This window comes from Heptranchias perlo, chromosome 27 (assembly GCF_035084215.1).
Source record: "Heptranchias perlo isolate sHepPer1 chromosome 27, sHepPer1.hap1, whole genome shotgun sequence".
Taxonomy (NCBI): domain Eukaryota; kingdom Metazoa; phylum Chordata; class Chondrichthyes; order Hexanchiformes; family Hexanchidae; genus Heptranchias; species Heptranchias perlo.
Genome location: NC_090351.1, coordinates 20,384,247 through 20,402,165, shown reverse-complemented (window position 1 = coordinate 20,402,165; position 17,919 = coordinate 20,384,247). Strand labels below are relative to the sequence as shown.

At 41.8% G+C, this 17,919-nt stretch overlaps 1 protein-coding gene across 2 annotated transcripts in view; it reads left to right on the top strand.

Moving 5' to 3' along the window:
- The first annotated feature begins 204 nt into the window (after positions 1-204).
- itpr3 (inositol 1,4,5-trisphosphate receptor, type 3) overlaps positions 205-17,919 on the top strand; it is a 263,682-nt gene continuing 245,967 nt past the window's right edge. Inside the window, exon 1 of one of the 2 annotated variants that reach the window (XM_068007424.1) lies at positions 205-489. In XM_068007424.1, the coding sequence (XP_067863525.1) occupies positions 401-489 (89 nt within the window). In that variant the 5' untranslated portion in view covers positions 205-400. The remainder of the gene's footprint in view (positions 490-17,919) is intronic. The other variant, XM_068007423.1, reaches the window with a different exon arrangement.

Below are 17,919 nucleotides of genomic sequence, written 5' to 3'. Positions count from 1 at the left end.
CTAACGCCTCTAACACAATGCAATTCTTCATTTGCAGTGATCTCTAATACAGGATTTTTTTTTGCCTTGAGTTATAAAGGGGTGTTACTGCTTAGTGATAAGAAGTGCAGATACTGTAAAACTTCCTGTATTATTTTCTTTCCTTTTCTATTGGACGCAGGTGGCCACATAGTCGGAGGAGCGCTCATGCAAATATTTGCAGCTCAGTTTTGATCTCTGACTCTCTCGCCGTATATTGACAGTGCGTGTGGAGAGATACAGAGGCGCACGGCAACATCGCTCTCTTCTAGAAGTAAACTTCTGAGAAACTTTTGGGTCTTTAGTAGTTCATGAGTTGCCCGCGTGGGATGGTGCAAACCTTCACCTAAAGACGGCGGGACTGTACAGAGAGGAGAGCGCAATGTCTGAAATGCCAAGTTTTCTGCATGTTGGAGATATTGTCTCCCTGTACGCGGAAGGGTCGGTGAATGGCTTCATTAGTACTTTGGGGTAAGAGACCATTACATCGCATGTGCTCGCCAAGAAGTTTTATTCTTTCCCGGGTATATATCTGTACACTTCAAACCGTTCAAGCCAACTTTTTGCTAAGGTGTTAATTAAATATGTAGCAGTTCATCAGATATGTGGAGGAGGCAAACATTTTAGCTCAATGACTCTACTGGGTCCTAACTTCCGTCATGTTCCCAATGAAAGTTAATGTCAACCGAGTTGAAAGTTAATGCCATAATAAGAGTCAGGTAAATTATTGTTGTAGGATGTTTGCTTTATAGATTAAGGTTGATTTTTAATTTTTTTAATACCACTTTAAATTTATCTTCTGCTGTGTGTTTAAGGTCTAAATCCAGTATGAATGTTACATCCATCACTAGTCCTGGTTTTCAGATTTGCTTTGAAATATTGTAAGCACAAGTACTTCTAGGAACACAGGAACAGGAGTAGGCCATTGAGCCCCTCCAGCCTGTTCTGCCATTCAGTGAGATCATGGCTGATCTGTGACCTAACTCCATATACCTGCCTTAGCCCCATATCTCTTAATATCTTTGGTTAACAAAAATCTATCAATTTCAGATTTAAAATTAACAATTGAGCTAACATCAACTGCCGTTTGCAGAAGAGAGTTCCAAACTTCTACCATCCTTTGCGTGTAGAAGTATTTCCTAACTTCACTCCTGAAAGTCCTCGCTCTAATTTTTAGGCTCTGTCCCCTAGTCCTGGACTCCCCAACCAGCGGGAATAAATTCTCTTGTGGCTGCCTGCATTACTTGCTCAAATAACTTTCCCAATTTTCTTTTATGAAATGGACGTCCGGAGGACACAAGGAGGTGCTATATAATATCCATGTGCTTATAAATTTATTCTAATCTGCTTGTTTTCTTTAATTTTCAATATCTCGTTCAAGAGGGCAACACATTGCACCCTCCCCTCACCACTCCCCGAAATACATGGCACATTTTGAACAATGATGACCCCTGCGGAGTTTGAATCTTTGTTTCTTAACTTACTGTCCTATCGCACCCGAAGGAACATTTCCTGCCAGGGCTGCACAGAAATAGTAAGTCCTAGACTTTGGACCAGTGGTGATTTTAAACAGGCACTCTCTTCAAGAAAATACTTTTTTTAGTGTCTGGAGGGAGAAGAGTTACATGTTCCTTTCATTACATTGACGCCATGTGCAAGTGGTTCAATATGATTTATGTTTAGAAACAAAAATGCTTACCAAACTTTTTATGGATTAATATTTTGATTCATTAAAAAATAACAGCCCTGAATTAGATAAAGTGGCAAGTCCAAAAAAAATATTTTTGAAGGACAAAATGGCGAAAATTATAAAAGATTTGATTCACTGCAATTAGATTATTAAGCTGAAAAATCAATGGAGATGCCTAGGTGTTATAATTTACTATTTATCGTTTACATACTGGATAGTGACAGATTGCATCATAATTCACTTGCAACAATGCACAATAGTTTTGACAGACATCATGTTACTTTTAAAAGAAAAAGAAAGAATTGCATTCATATAGTGCCTTTCATGACCTCAGGACGTCCCAAATCACTTTTGAAGTGTCATCGCTGTTGTAATGTAGGAAATGCAGCAGCCAATATATGCACAGCAAGGTCCCACAAACAGCAATGTGGTAATGACCGGATAATCTGTTTTAGTGATGTTGGTTTAAATCATAAGAATGATCATACAGAAACAATGTGCTGATGTTTGATGTGAGTCCTGGACAAATAGAAACATTATAAATGATAAGGTTCCACACAAGAGATTATTAAAAGGAAAGAGCACTGAATTGAAGGTAGCCTTTTGACATGGGTTGGAAATTGGTTGGGAGGTAGGAGACCGAGAGTGGACGTAAAGGGTATGTATTCTGTTTGGCGGGATGTGACAAGTTTTTTTCCCCCAGGGATCTGTTCTGACACCTCAACTTTTCACCATATTTATTAATGACTTGGATGAAAGAATAGAGAGTTGTATATCCAAGTTTACAGAATACACTAAGTTAAGCGGGACAGTAAGTAGTACAGATGGGAGTAGGAGGTTGCAAAGGGTCATAGACAAATTAAGTGAGTGGGTAACATTGGCAAATGCATTCATTGTGGGCAAGTGCGAGGTCACCTACTTTGGACCCAAGAATGATAAATCTAAATGGTGAGGAATTAGGAACTGTAGAGGAGCAAAGAGATTTGGGAGCCCAAGTAAACAAATCATGGAAAGCTGGTAGACAGGTACAAAAAGCAATCAAAAAGGCTAATGCAATGTTAGCCTTTATCTTATAGGGCTGGAACACAAAGGGGAGGAAGTTGTGCTTCAGTTGTACAGAGTCTTGGTCAGACCCCACCTGGAGTACTGCGTTCAGTTTTGGGCAACACACTTCAGGAAGATATATTGGCCTTGGAGCACAGATTCACCAGAATGATACCGGGTTAGAGGGTTAAATTATGAAGACAGGTTGCATAAACTTGTTTTGTATTCCCTTAAGTATAGGAGATTGAGGGGTGATCTGATCGAGGTGTTTAAAATGTTAAAAGGATTCAATAGGGTAGATCTAGAGAAATTATTTTCTCTGGTGTGGGAATCAAGAACAAGGGGGCATAACCTTAAAATTAGAGCTGAATCGTTTAGGAGGGAAATCAGGAAGCACTTTTTCACTCAAAGTGCAGTAGAAATCTGGAAAACTCTTCCCCCAAAAGGCTGTGGATGCTGGGACAACTGGAGCTCTCAAGGCTGAGATAGATAGATTTTTGTTCGGTAAGGATATCAAGGGATATGGAGCAAAGGCTCATAAACGGAGTTGAGGGGCAGATCAGCCATGATCTAATTGAATGGCGAAGCAGGCTCGAGGGGCTGAATGTTCTACTCATGTTCCTATGTTACATCATGCTGTATTCAGCATCACCTCCTGTAAAATGCAGAAGTCAATGAAGGAGTCATATAATAATGGATACTGTTAAGTCACATTAAAGCATATATCTCACCAACAGTATCTGTTGCAAAAAATCATAAAAACAATTCTGACTGTCTGGAAAGACCTTTTTTATATTCACTAGCTGATCTCCTGTGATATTGCTAACTGGCAGTCTGGAGCATGGTTTTGATGTTTGGGCACTAAGAAGTAGGTGTGTTCAACATGACCTGACTTTTTTAAAGCTACTGATCCGTTATGGTGAAGTTGTCTAAATAGGCACATCCTGATTCCCTTTAGGGGTTATGTGCAGAAGCAAGTTGCTGTAGATTGGCTGCCTGTCAATCCTGAACTCTGCTCTTGAGGAGAGGCCAGGTTTTTGACATCAGAAAACTAACTGAAAATGACTGTCTTTTTCAAAATTTATTTGAAACTTTGAAATGTAGCGTTTGAAGTGTTGCAATTTATATAAAATGTACCTTGAATGCCTGGATGGTAAACAGTGAGAGCCGCTGATTATTTGCCGTAGGGTGGTGAACAAGGTCTCTCTGCGTTTGGAGTTGACATTCGTGGAGATGGGAAATTCAAACTGAGGCAATCCTTCATAGGTCCTGAATACTCCAGGATGGTGTTGATAATTGATTAGCCAACCTCACTCATTGCTGGGATCTGGAGAGGCAGATCTGTCACTGGGTTCTGGGATTCTTCTGATTAAGCTCCAGGTAATTTTGAAAGTCGACACTCTGGTGGTTAGGTTGGCCTAAATGGATAAGCAGTTGGAAGTTCCATGCTACTAAGTCTTGTAATTTTTAACTAGTTATCCCTACAAAGATTTGGAGGCCCTTAAGCCTTACCTCTTGCAATCTGCACTAAAATTCCTGGACTTCGATAAATGATGTCTTTGTGGCGATAGAATGTGCACTTTATAAAAGGCAACCAAAAACTACCTTAGATGAGTTACTGTGCCTGACAGTATAAGGGAGCTGGATTATTTACAGCTAAAGTTACAATTTGTCTTGAGTACCCTGTGTCTATTAATGTTAATTAATCTCCTTGAACATGGACCAGTTTGAATCCGTGCTTTTCAGAAAGGAGAGGAAAAATTGAAAGAAAAATGAAAAGCATATATTGTGGAATAAATGTTTCCATTGTCTGTATTGGCGCACTGCACTTGTGTCATAATGTACCAAAAATGGTCTGAGTCATTGGACATGAATGCAGGGTTCATTGAATTACTTATAATTACATTCTGATTAATCAAATACAAAAGCACGAAAAGCATTTATTGCAGAAAGTGAAAACTGTGAAATGTAAAGCTGCCTCATGTGCATTTGAACAGTTTTAAAGGAAAGGAAACTAATAGAATTCATTGATCAATCATCATTTTTCTGACAAAACATCTCACAAAAAAAATTGTGTTTTTTTTAGCATGGTGTATTTCAAAGGCAAGTTCATCAAATATCCCTGCCAGTAACATCTTCAATCTTGCAGAAAATGACCAATACAGTCAAGTTCACTGATACAGAATTAGACGTGCATACACATTATATTAATAGGTGCATTGTTTTAAAAGTTCTAATTTTCTACCAGTAATGCAAGTTGCAAGACATGTAAGGTAACATGTGATGCCCAGTCTGATACCGAGCCATGCAAACTAGGTAGGCCCCTATTTTCATCACTGGTCTGTATTGAATAAGAACATAAGAAGAACATAAGAAATAGGAGCAGGAGCAGGAGTAGTGGAATCAGCTGATTGCTGCAAGAGCAGCAAGAATACTACAGTTAACATCAGTATCCCTACACCTGATGGAAAATAAATTTCCAGGGTTCTCACTGAAGCCAGTCTTCAGCCAATTCAATTCACCCCACGTGATATCAATTAACGGCTGAGTGCACTGGATTTAACAAAGGCTATGGGCCTTGACAACATCTCGGCTGTAGTGCTGAAGACTTGTGCTCCAGAACTAGCTGCGCCTCTAGCCAAACTGTTCCAGTACAGCTACAACACAGGCATCTACCCGACAATGTGGAAAATTGCCCAGGTATGTCCTGTCCACAAAAAGCAGGACAAATCCAATCCGGCCAATTATCGCCCCATCAGTCTACTCTCAATCATCAGCAAAGTGATGGAAGATGTCGTCGACAGTGCTATCAAGCGGCACTTACTCACCAATAACCTGCTCACCGATGCTCAGTTTGGGTTCCGCCAGGACCACTCGGCTCCAGACCTCATTACAGCCTTGGTCCAAACATGGACAAAAGAGCTGAATTCCAGAGGTGAGGTGAGAGTAACTGCCCTTGACATCAAGGCAGCATTTGACCGAGTGTGGCACCAAGGAGCCCTAGTAAAATTGAAGTCAATGGAAATCAGGGGGAAAACTCTCCAGTGGCTGGAGTCATACCTAGCACAAAGGAAGATGGTAGTGGTTGTTGGAGGCCAATCATCCCAGCCCCAGGGCATTGCTGCAGGAGTTCCTCAGGGCAGTGTCCTTGGCCCAACCATCTTCAGCTGCTTCATCAATGACCTTCCCTCCATCATAAGGTCAGAAATGGGGATGTTTGCTGATGATTGCACAGTGTTCAATTCCATTCGCAACCCCTCAGATAACAAAGCAGTCCGTGCCCGCATGCAGCAAGACCTGGACAACATCCAGGCTTGGGCTGATAAGTGGCAAGTAACATTCGCACCAGACAAGTGCCAGGCAATGATCATCTCCAACAAGAGAGAATCTAACTACCTCCCCTTGACATTCAACGGCATTACCATCGCCGAATCCCCCACCATCAACATCCTGGGAGTCACCATTGACCAGAAACTTAACTGGACAAGCCACATAAATACTGTGGCTACAAGAGCAGGTCTGAGACTCACCTCCTGACTCCCCAAAGCCTTTCCATCATCTACAAGGCACAAGTCAGGAGTATGATGGAATACTCTCCACTTGCCTGGAGGGGTGCAGCTCCAACAACACTCAAGAAGCTCGACACCATGCAGGACAAAGCAGACTGCTTGATTGGCACCCCATCCACCACCCTAAACATTCACTCCCTCCACAGTGGCTGCAATGTGTACCATCCACAGGATGCACTGCAGCAACTCGCCAAGGCTTCTTCGACAGCACCTCCCAAAACAATGACCTCTACCACCTCGAAGGACAAGAGCAGCAGGCACATGGGAACAACACCACCTGCACGTTCCCCTCCAAGTCACACACCATCCCGACTTGGAAATATATCGCCGTTCCTTCATCGTCGCCGCGTCAAAATTCTGGAACTCCCGACCTAACAATACTGTGGGAGAACCTTCACCACCCGGACTGCAGCGGTTCAAGAAGGCAGCTCACCATCAACTTCTCAAGGGCAATTAGGGATGGGCAATAAATGCTGGCCTTGCCAGCGATGCCCACATCCCATGAACGAATTTAAAAAAAAAACTTTTGACTGTTATTCATTGACTCCTGCTGGAAAGTGTGCATGTGTAGACATTGGGTAAGGACACAATTGGGCTGAATGGCAAATAGCCTGTTGATGCTCACTGTCTCGGTTCATACATGAGGAATGTTCACTCTGTGCTAAGACCTAGAGTACTACCTTCAAGAGAAGTGAAGAGAAGAAAAACCGGGATTAAAAAGAATCATAAAATGTGTGAGTTACAATGCTACAAAACTCTAATAGAAAAGTATTCTTTCTCTTGTTCAAGTATTTGCATATAAGCTGGTAATGTAGTGTTAATTTGTGTAATTCAGATACAAACAGATTACGAGGAAAGTATAATCGATTTTTACCCATTCCCAGTTTGCTCCTAGCATATCAAAATCGGCATAGCAGTCCCAAACTGTCTAAGTCTAAGTTACCTGTGTCATTACAAACTACCTCATTCTCTTGAATACATTAGGGGTTCGATTTTCCAGTGAAGTTGAGGGCGGGGGGGCTCCGAAAATCTCGGAAATCCCGAGCGCGTCCGGAATCCGGCTCCAACCTGCAGGCTTCCGGAATCCCCATTGACGCGTCTGGGTGCACGCGCACCTTCCGAATGTGGAAGTCCCACTGGCAATTAAAGCTGGCGGGATGATAGTTAAGACGCTTATTTAGATATTTAAAGTACCTAATTTTGTCCACATTAAGACAGGGGTCTGATTTTGAAACATCCCCATGCTGTGGGAAACACTGTATGTTCTGCCAGACGTGTTTCAGCCAGCAGCCAGTGGGACATTTAAATGCTTGTTTGAAAGATGGGGAGAAAAGGTGAGTTCTTGCTGCAGGGCACTCAGTTCTTTCACACAAACTCATTTGTGAGCCGTGCTTGAAGCTCAACAGAGGGTAGCCTTCTCTCCATTGCAGACATTCCCACACTTAACTGTGACACCAACTCAGAGTGTTGCTCAGGTCCCTGTGACACTATCTCAGATTCCCCCCCCCCCCCCCGCCCTGTACCTGTGCTACCATTCCACTCATGCAGGAGTTGGACTCCTCCATCCTCTGCACTATTATGGACAGTGCGCATATGGCACCTTCTACAGTACCTCGCGAATGTGCTGCTGTCCCTCAATCATTCTCATTTTAAAGGATGGCCCCCAGGGTTCCACATCTCCGTCCAGCTGAGCAGAGCCCAGAGAGAAGTGCTGCCACCGACACGGACTCTCTGCAGCTGCCCCTGCCATCAGTGTCTGCTCGTACTCACGTGTGTGGTAACTCACCAGGTGCCAACCCAACTAACTGAGGACTAGGACCACCGAGGTGTGAGTATCTGCGCTGGTGGATGGCTCGCTAAGATGTGACGGTGCCCCCTCAGAGGCCAGCAGATCCTCTGAAGAATTGCCCCCTGCTGTCACAGCAGTCGCTGAAGGCCCTGTAAGAGAACAGAAGGCAATAATAAGCATCATCACAGATGTGTCATGTTGCGATGAGCATACTGAGGTGCTGAAGATTGCAAGGCACGTTAACTTCAACTCATATTGTGCGTGATTGTTAAAGTTGTGCCACCAGGCGTTTATGGGGTGCCAGTCTCGGTATCCCCGACGGACAGACACTCTAGGGTTTGGCTGAGTTCCAGGACCTCCTGCTTGCGTCTGTAAAGACGATGGTTTGTTGCAGCCCCCCTCCAGTCCTCGCCCTTTCCCATGCATTTTGCACTCTCTTCTCCTAGAAGGGGAAAAAGAACAGAGGTGCGAGTGAGTGATGGTGACGTGGCCAACCAATGAATGCATTGGTTTTGGTGAGGCTGACCGTGAAAGAGATGCATCAGAGGGTGAGTATGAGACAGAGCCATGACTTTGGATGAGGGTTGGCTTGAGTGGTAGAGGTGGGGTGACTAATGGGTAGGTGAGGAAGTGGAGGTAAGTTGAGGATGAGCCTTAAGTGGGGTTGAGGAGTGATGTGATAGAGTAGTGTTGGCAGTGCCGAATGAGTTTGGCGGGGTGGGGGCGGTGATGTGGAACACAGAATGTAGGAGAATCAATAAGTGTACTTACTTTTGCTGACCTAGTTAGGTCATTGACGCGCTTCCTGCACTGGACCCATGAGCGTGAGATGTTGCTGCTGCTGGTGACCTCCTCTGCCACCTCGAGCTAGGCCTTCTTGGTGGCAGAGGCAGGGCACTTCCTCCCGTCCGCCGGGTAAAACCGATCCCTCCTCCTTACCCCATCCAGTAGCACCTGAAGTGAGGCATCATTGAATCTTGGAGCAGCCTTGCCCCTGTGTTGCTCCATTGTGGTGTGTGTGTGTGTGTGTGTTTGCTTCAGGAAAAGCCATTGGAGCAATGGCCCTTTAAATAGAATTCCCTCAGCTGACGGCCTGTAATGCAGGTGCACAGTCCGCCCACTGCGCAGCTTTCGGACGGAAAACCTGGAAGCCATGTTAAGTGGTACCAATTGAATCACTATCTCATGGGAGACGGACATTTTTAATTGGTCGGGTTACCCGCCCGCCCATTCACCTCCCCCCCGCCCCCCCCGCTGCCATCCCGCCTCCAATCTAAAAACGGGGCCTCAAACTCCATTGCATCTGAAAGTTGGATTTTTGCAAGTGCAACTTTTGATAAGACAAAATTAATTACTTTAATTTTTCTACCTTTTTGACTTTAGCTTTATAAAATTCATGCTTAGGTTTTAAATAGAATTTAGAAGGAACAAATTCTAAAATATAAGGTCATTGAAATCCTCAAAGGGGTCCTGAGTAAAATGTATAAAACAACTAAAATCCACAATTATTGCCTATCTACAATTATTTGATTTAATGGTATTGTTTCACTGTATTCCTTATGCCTGCAGTCAACAATTTATAAACATGGCCAAAAGTGACATCGTTCATTTGGTATATCAATACATAATTGTATCTATTTAGAATCTGTTCATGTTAGATTGTTGTTTTGGTCACCTTCTAGCATGTTTCCTTTGTTTTGATGTACTTCTTAGAGTTATTGCCATAAACTCTTATCAATTCAATTCAAATAACATAATTTACATCAGGCCCCTTCCCTTTATGTCCTCCAGCAGGGAGAGTTTTGAGATTAGTACATGAAGCAACAAACAATCAGGGCCAATTTTTGGATTTGATTCAATATTGGTAGAGATGAGGTGTTTAAAGGGGGTGAAAGTAACAACTCAAGGAACTAGGAATATAGGACATATGCGTGTGAAGATCAAAGAGCAAACACTTGGCTGAAAGCCAGAGCCCTTGATTTCTTTCTATGCTCAAAAAAAATCTGAGGAACCAAAGATGATTGAGAAGTACATGAGCCATATTTTTAAAACGCTGAAGAAATGAGGAACAGACTATTTAGAAAAAGTAACGTTATTTAGTATGGACTGTGAGCTCGTAACGAGAGGGACAGGAGTATAAAATTAAACTAGCTTCAGGCAAGACTTTAAAAGGAGTGTTTCATCCTACAGAATGGCGGATATATGCATCAGAGATGTAGTGAAACTAATTAATGCTGTGCCATTGAAGAACAGCACTGAGAGTTGTAAAGGGAAGTACAGAAAAAGGTGACTGAATGTTGTGTGTGAGCTGCTGGGACAATGTAACTACCATCCCAGGGAAAGCAAAACTGAAACCAATCAAGAATTAATAAATCATGAGAAAAGGCCTTTCAACTGACACAAGCTTGTCCTATTAGTATTCCCAGTCTAGTATCCAACTGTGTTTTAAATGCCCCTGAAGTTTTCATCTCTATTATTTTTATTGGCCAATTACCTCAGACATTTATTCCTTCTGTTTTCTGATCTAAATTTTACTTTTCATTGGTTTATCTTTGCCATGTAGGATGTACGGTCAGATAGATATTCTGGAATTTTGCTCAATTTATCTTGGGTTGGGGGGGGGAGCAGAGAGGAATTTTGCACAACCTTTTCTCAGGAGCTGACCTTTTGGGCTTTTTTCCTATTCCATTTTTAGAAATGAAAATGAATGTATAGAATTCATGTGAAACCTCTTTCATTTCCTATCCATGCATAATATTATTTTTTAAAGGACCTAGCTGTCTATTTAACTCTGTCAACCAGAAAAATGGCTAACAAATTTTATTCAGATTTCTTTTGCTGTTGTGTATAGGCTGCCTTTCTTTTGACCTCATAACTATTCTAAAACTCATTTTTATTAATTGTGTTAAAAGCCATCCATTCCTCCTCCGCACCTTTACCTACTCTCACCATCCTATATCTGCACTCATTGACTTGCTTAAAAAAAGACATTGGCTTCATAAACCTGTTGCTGCAATTTTTTACTCAGAGGAGCTGAAGTTATTGGATTGGCATTTAAGCCTTAATGTCATCACTTTTGATCAGTAGACTGAGTAATGCAGTAGCTGAAAATAGATCAGAGTGTGATGGATTGAAGTTGTGTCACCAGCAACAAAAATATATCTTATAAAGGAAAAATCAGTCTATTTCTAAATGTTTCTGAAGTCAATTTGATTCAAATTCACAGAGTCGTCATATTTGTAGGATGTTGAAAATGGATACATTGGAATTGGAAGAAAGTATGGAAATGTTTATCAACCTTTCAGCCTCTGAAATATATCTTCTATCACATTGGTTGCTCGACTGATTGAAAACTTCTGAGTCCAAAAGATATTTAGGACTTGGATTCGTAACAAAGAACCTTAAAAAATAGATATATTCAGAAGCAGTTAATTTTAATTTTAAAGGCCCAGGACCGATTTACTGTTAATTCACACAAATGTGAAAATCTGGTTACTTCTCACCTTGAAAATTATCTGGAGTCTTTTGGTGTTTCAGAATTCATTTGAAATTGCTCGTGAGACTCAATTTAGAGATGATGGGCTATAGATAAAGAGAATAGTTCAACAATAATTATATATTCCAGGAAGACTTTCACACTCATAAAGGAGCTCAATAATTCACCGCCAGTTGAGATAGTCTCTTTGTCATAATAATATGTATGTGTATATAGAAATAGATACATGCCATTGTCTGGAAATTATGTGATGCAATATTATTATACAAATATGTTCATAGGAAATGTCTTTGCTAATTTAACAGGCATTAGGTCATTATGAACAAATGGGTTAATGCCTCTGTTAAAATAGTGGACAGAGGAATTTCATACAAATGCATTAAGCATTTGTATGATAGTATTGCGCTACCTGATTTTCCAGGGTTATAATATTTAACCTTACAGACTTCAAAATTGGTGTGTACAGCTAAATGATAGAGGAACAGGAGTAGGCCATTCAGCCCCTCGTGCCTGCTCCGCCATTTGATAAGATCATGGCTGATCTGTGATCTAACTCCATATACCTGCCTTTGGCCCATATCCCTTAATACCTTTGGTTGCCAAAAAGCTATCTATCTCAGATTTAAATTTAGCAATTGAGCTAGTATCAATTGCCGTTTGCGGAAGAGAGTTCCAAACTTCTACCACCCTTTGTGTGTAGAAATGTTTTCTAATCTCGCTCCTGAAAGGTCTGGCTCTAATTTTTAGACTGTGCCCCCTAGTCCTAGAATCCCCAACCAGCGGAAATAGTTTCTTTCTATCCACCCTATCTGTTCCCCTTAATACCTTATAAACTTTGATCAGGTCACCCCTTAAACTTCGAAACTCCAGAGAATACAACCCCAATTTGTGTAATCTCTCCTCATAACTTAACCTTTGAAGTCCGGGTATCATTCTAGTAAACCTACGCTGCACTTCCTCCAAGGTCAATATGTCCTTCTGAAGGTGCGGTGCCCAGAACTGCTCACAGTACTCCAGGTGCGGTCTAACCAAGGTTTTGTATAGCTGCAGCATAACTTCTGCCCCCTTGTACTCCAGTCCTCTTGACATAAATGCCAGCATTCCATTAGCCTTATTGATTATTTTCTGCACCTGTTCATGACACTTCAATGATATATGTACCTGAACCCCTAAGACATCCACTGTTTTTAACCTTTTACCATTTAGAAAGTACGCTGTTCTATCCTTTTTTGATCCAAAGTGGATAACCTCACATTTGTCTACATTGAATTCCATTTGCCACAGTTTTGCCCATTCACCTAATCTATCAATAACGCTTTGTAATTTTATGTTTTCATCTACACTACTTACAATGCCACCAATCTTTGTGTCATCGGCAAACTTAGATATGAGACTTTCTACGCTTTCATCTAAGTCGTTAATAAATATTATGAATAATTGAGGCCCTAAGACAGATCCCTGCGGGACTCCACTAGTCACATCCTGCCAATGTGAGTACTTACCCATTATCCCTACTCTCTGTCGCCTTTCGCTCAGCCAATTTCCTAACCAAGTCCGTACTTCTCCCTCGATTCCATGGGCTTCTATCTTAGCTAACAGTCTCTTATGTGGGACCTTATCAAATGCCTTCTGGAAGTCCATATAAATAACATCCATTGACACTCCCCTGACCACTACTTTAGTCACCTCTTCAAAAAATTCAATCAGGTTTGTCAGGCACGACCTACCTTTCACAAATCCATGCTGGCTCTCTCTGATTAACTGAAAATTCTCAAGGTGTTCAGTCACCCGATCCTTAATTATAGACTCCAGTAATTTCCCCACATCAGATGTTAGGCTAACTGGTCTATAATTCCCTGGTTTCCCTCTCTCTCCTTTCTTAAAAGCGGAGTGACATGTGCAATTTTCCAATCCAGAGGGACAGTTCCTGAATCTAGAGAACTTTGAAAGATTATAGTTAGGGCATCTGCAATGTGCTCACCGACTTCCTTTAAAACCCTGGAATGGAAACCATCTGGTCCTGGGGATTTTTCACTCTTTAGTGCTATTATTTTCTTCATTACTGTTGCTTTACTTATGTTAATTTTATCGAGTCCCTGTTCCCGATTCAGTATTAGTTTTCTTGGGATTTCCAGCATGCTATCCTCTTTTTCGACTGTAAATACTGACGCAAAGTAATCGTTCAACATGTCCGCCATTTCCCCATTGTCAATGACAATATCCCCACTTTCAGTTTTTAAGGGGCCAACACTGCTCCTGACCACCCTCTTTTTTCCTAATATAACTATAAAAGTTCTTCGTATTGGTTTTGATATCCCTTGCAAGTTTCTTTTCATACTCTCTTTTTGTAGCTCTTACTATCTGTTTTGTGACCCTTTGTTGATCTTTGTATATTTCCCATTCAACAGGATCTGTGCCATTTTTTGCCTTTTTGTATGCCCTTTCCTTATGTCTTATACTGTCCCTTACCTCTTTAGTTGTCCATGGCTGTTTTTTTTGGCAAGTCGAGTTCTTGCCCCTCAGGGGTATAAACCGGTTCTGTATCTCGTTAAATGTTTCTTTAAACATTTCCCACTGATCATCTGTCGTTTTACCCATTAACAGATTTGCCCAGTTTACTGTGGACAGTCTCTGTCTCATCCCATTGAAGTCAGCCTTACTCAAGTCTAGAATCATTACATTGAACTCGATCATGTTATGATCGCTATTGGATAGATGTTCATGCACAGTTAAGTCGTTCACGCACAGTTAAATCTGGTTCATTACTTATTACTAAATCTAGTATGGCTTGCCCCTTTGTTGCCTCTAGGACATACTGCTGTAGAAAACTATCCCAGACACACTCAAGAAATTCACTACCTTTCTGACAGTTGCTAGTCTGCTTTTCCCAATCTATGTGAAGGTTAAAGTCCCCCATTAAGACCACTATGCCTTTGTTACACTCTTGTCTAATCTCTGAATTTATACAATCTAGCACTTCAGAGCTGCTGCCAGAGGTCCTATACACAACTCCCTCTATAGTCTTAGATCCTTTCCTATTTCTCAATTCAACCCATACGGTCTCTGTTGGCTGCTTACCTCTCGTTATATCCTCCTTTATCATTGAAGTGATTTCATCTCTAATCACTAAGGCTACTCCTCCCCCTCTTCCATTTTCCCTATCTCTCCTGTAGACCTTATAACCCGGTATATTTAGTTCCCAATCCTGACCATCCTGCAGCCATGTCTCAGTAATAGCTATCATGTCATACCCTCCAATTTGAATTTGAACCTGTAGTTCATTTAATTTATTCCTTATACTCCGTGCATTTGTATATAGAACGCTTAGTTGGGCCACACACCCTAGCCTGACCTTCAGCTTTGATGCTGGGTTAATCGCCTTACGCCTTCCAGTTTTCACTATATCTGTATTGCCTGAAGTACACTTGCTTTCTGCTGCTCTACGCTTTTCCCTTTCACTTGTTCTTGAGCAACTGTTTGTACTATTTGTATTGTAAATTTCCCCTGGGTCTTCCCCTTTCTTGCTGCTCTCAACTTTACTCCCTTCTGACTCCCCGCTAAGGTTCCCATCCCCCTGCCACTCTAGTTTAAACCTTCCCCAACAGCACTAGCAAATACCCCCGCGAGGATATTGGTCCCAGTCCTGCTCGGGTGTAACCCGTCTCGCTTGTACAGGTCCCACCTTCCAGTCGAGTAAGTAAAGAGTTAAACAGCATTTATTAATCTGGACAACTACTTATACTTAGGATTTCATGGCCCTAATATTTCACTGCTTTGTTGCCAAGGAAAGACTGATTTGATGCTTCTTTATTATTTGTGAGTAGCATTTGTTCACCAACACTCATCCTTTTATTAACTCAGTTATCATTGCCATTTGATCCAAGTACTTTCCAGCAGTTCACAATGTTCTATTTACTGATACAAATTATCACTGGAACTTAGATTTCAGATAAATCTTGTCACGGTGTTTTGTTAAATTTCATGACTTGTATCATAAATAGGAATTCTTAAAATTCTTGTAAGTACCCTATTAGCACAGCTGCTCCCGTGGCTTGGCAGGTAAAACACAATTTGAGTCAAATGCACTTCCTGATCAGCAAGGCCCCAGGTGTGATCCCTGGTCTGTGTTGATGTTAGCTGATCTCAGCTGCGCTAACAGTGGGGAATGTTACAATTAGCCTCAGCACTTCAGGCTAGGGAGGGGTGTGTTCCTGATTGCAATTCAGTGATTCTTGTTGGAAAGTTTTTGTGTGGCTGTCAGGTGAGGACAGGATCAGGCATGGTGATGATGTGTTGCCCCACCCCATTTGAATAGCCTGTGGATACTCAGTCTAGACTTGTCCATGATGAGTGGCCATTTGTGCGAGGTGCTGGAGGTTGGCAGTGCCCATGAAGCTTTAGGAAAAGTTGGGACCTTCAGCAAAGGAGGAAGAGAAAAGGGGAGAAAATTTTAAAAAAAACAGCAGTTGCATTTTCTTCTAAAACAGATATTTGGATATAATTAAATGTTAAAAATCTATCTTCAGACCTTTTTAGATGCACAGATTGTGTTTTCTTCATACTTATCCAGTTTTTACTATTTAACTTTATAATATTATTACAGAATACAATTGTAGTTGCTATGGATTAAAACATAGCAAGCTTGGAGCTGGCGATAAATAACTTGCCAATCAAAGTACAATCCAGTGCCACCTTACTGTAAAACTCTTTGATATAGTGTCAGTACATTAATAATAAAGCTGTCCTGATGAATATAGACTCCATTTACTATAATACCTCTTCTCTATAACTTTGCTTTTATTGGGACTCTGAAGCTGTGTATAGTTTGATGAGAGAAAGAGGAGGTGAACATTGCATCCAATTCTAGTTGCCAAGAAACAAGAGAGGCATTGAAGCACTGGAGGTAGGGCAGAGAAGAAGCACAAGGCTGATACCTGGTGTTCGAGGTCTGAATTATGAGGAAAGACTGGAGAAACCTAGGCTTTCCAGCCCAGAAAGGAGGTGACTGAGAGGTGATCTTATTAAGGTATACAAGATTATTAAAGGTATAGAAAAGGTTAACTCAGAATATTAACTTTAAATTAAACTTAAGGAGTAGAACAAGGGGACACAGGTTCAAATTAGAGAATAGTTTTAGGAAAGATATCAGTAAGTTCTTCTTCAACGTTAGTGATCAACATGTGGAACAAACTTCCAGATAGAGTAGTGAAGGCAAAAATCCTGGAATCAAAGAGACAATTGAATGCTATAATGGGGTGTCATTTCCCCTCGTATGGCTCCCATCTTTGATCTCTCAAGCCCAAGGGGCAAATTCTGGAGTGTTCTGGTGCACAAGTGGTTTAGCCATCCATCATCAAATCTGGCTGGACTACATCAGGCACCATCAGTTTTACTCTTTTCTGCCAAAACTGCCCACTACTCCAAGATCATCCTGGAAAACAAAGATAACCCCCAACTTATTTTCTCCACTGCCAACTGCTTCCTTTAAACCCCTTTCCCCTGCTTCCATCGCCCTCACCTCTACCAACAAGTGCGAAGAGCTTATGGACTTTTTTGCCACTAAAATTGAGACCACCTGTTCAGTTGCCTCCACTGCTTTGCCACCTTCCCCACATGCACCAAGCGAAACATCCCCTCACCCTGGCTCTGAACCTGCATCTTTCTCTAGTTTCTCTGCTAACTTTCCTTTATGCCCTCCCCCAGCTCAATTTGTCCATGAGACCCACCTCCTGCTCCCTTGACCCAATTCTCACTAAATTACTGACCACTCAACTTTCCCTCCTGGCCTCCATGCTATTTGACAAGGTAAATGGTTCCCTCTCCTCAGATACTGCCTCTGCCATAAACTCCACACCCATATCACTGACTCGATCTCTTTTACTGGGCACCCATTCAGGTTGAACCAGACGATGTGAAACCTTGATGTCCTGAACTGAACTTCAAACCCCATGTCCTATCCATCACAAAGATCGCATATTTCCACCTGCACAACTTTGTCTGCCTTTGCCCTTGCCTCAGCCCCTTCACTGCTGCATCCCTTATTTGTGTTTTATGTCACCTCTAAACTTGATTATTCTGATGTCCTCCTTGTTCGCGTCCCATTCTCCACCCTGCATAAACTACCTCATCCAAATTGCAACTACCTATATCCTGTCCTGTTCCCCATCACTGCCCCATCCTTCCTGTCCCCCAACATATTAGATTTAAATTCCCTCTCCTTTTATCAATTGTCTGTATCTATTTCCATTTGTAAAGTGCTTGACATTGTTTTTACATTAAAGGCACTTGTTCTTAAACAGTGGACTGCCTGTAG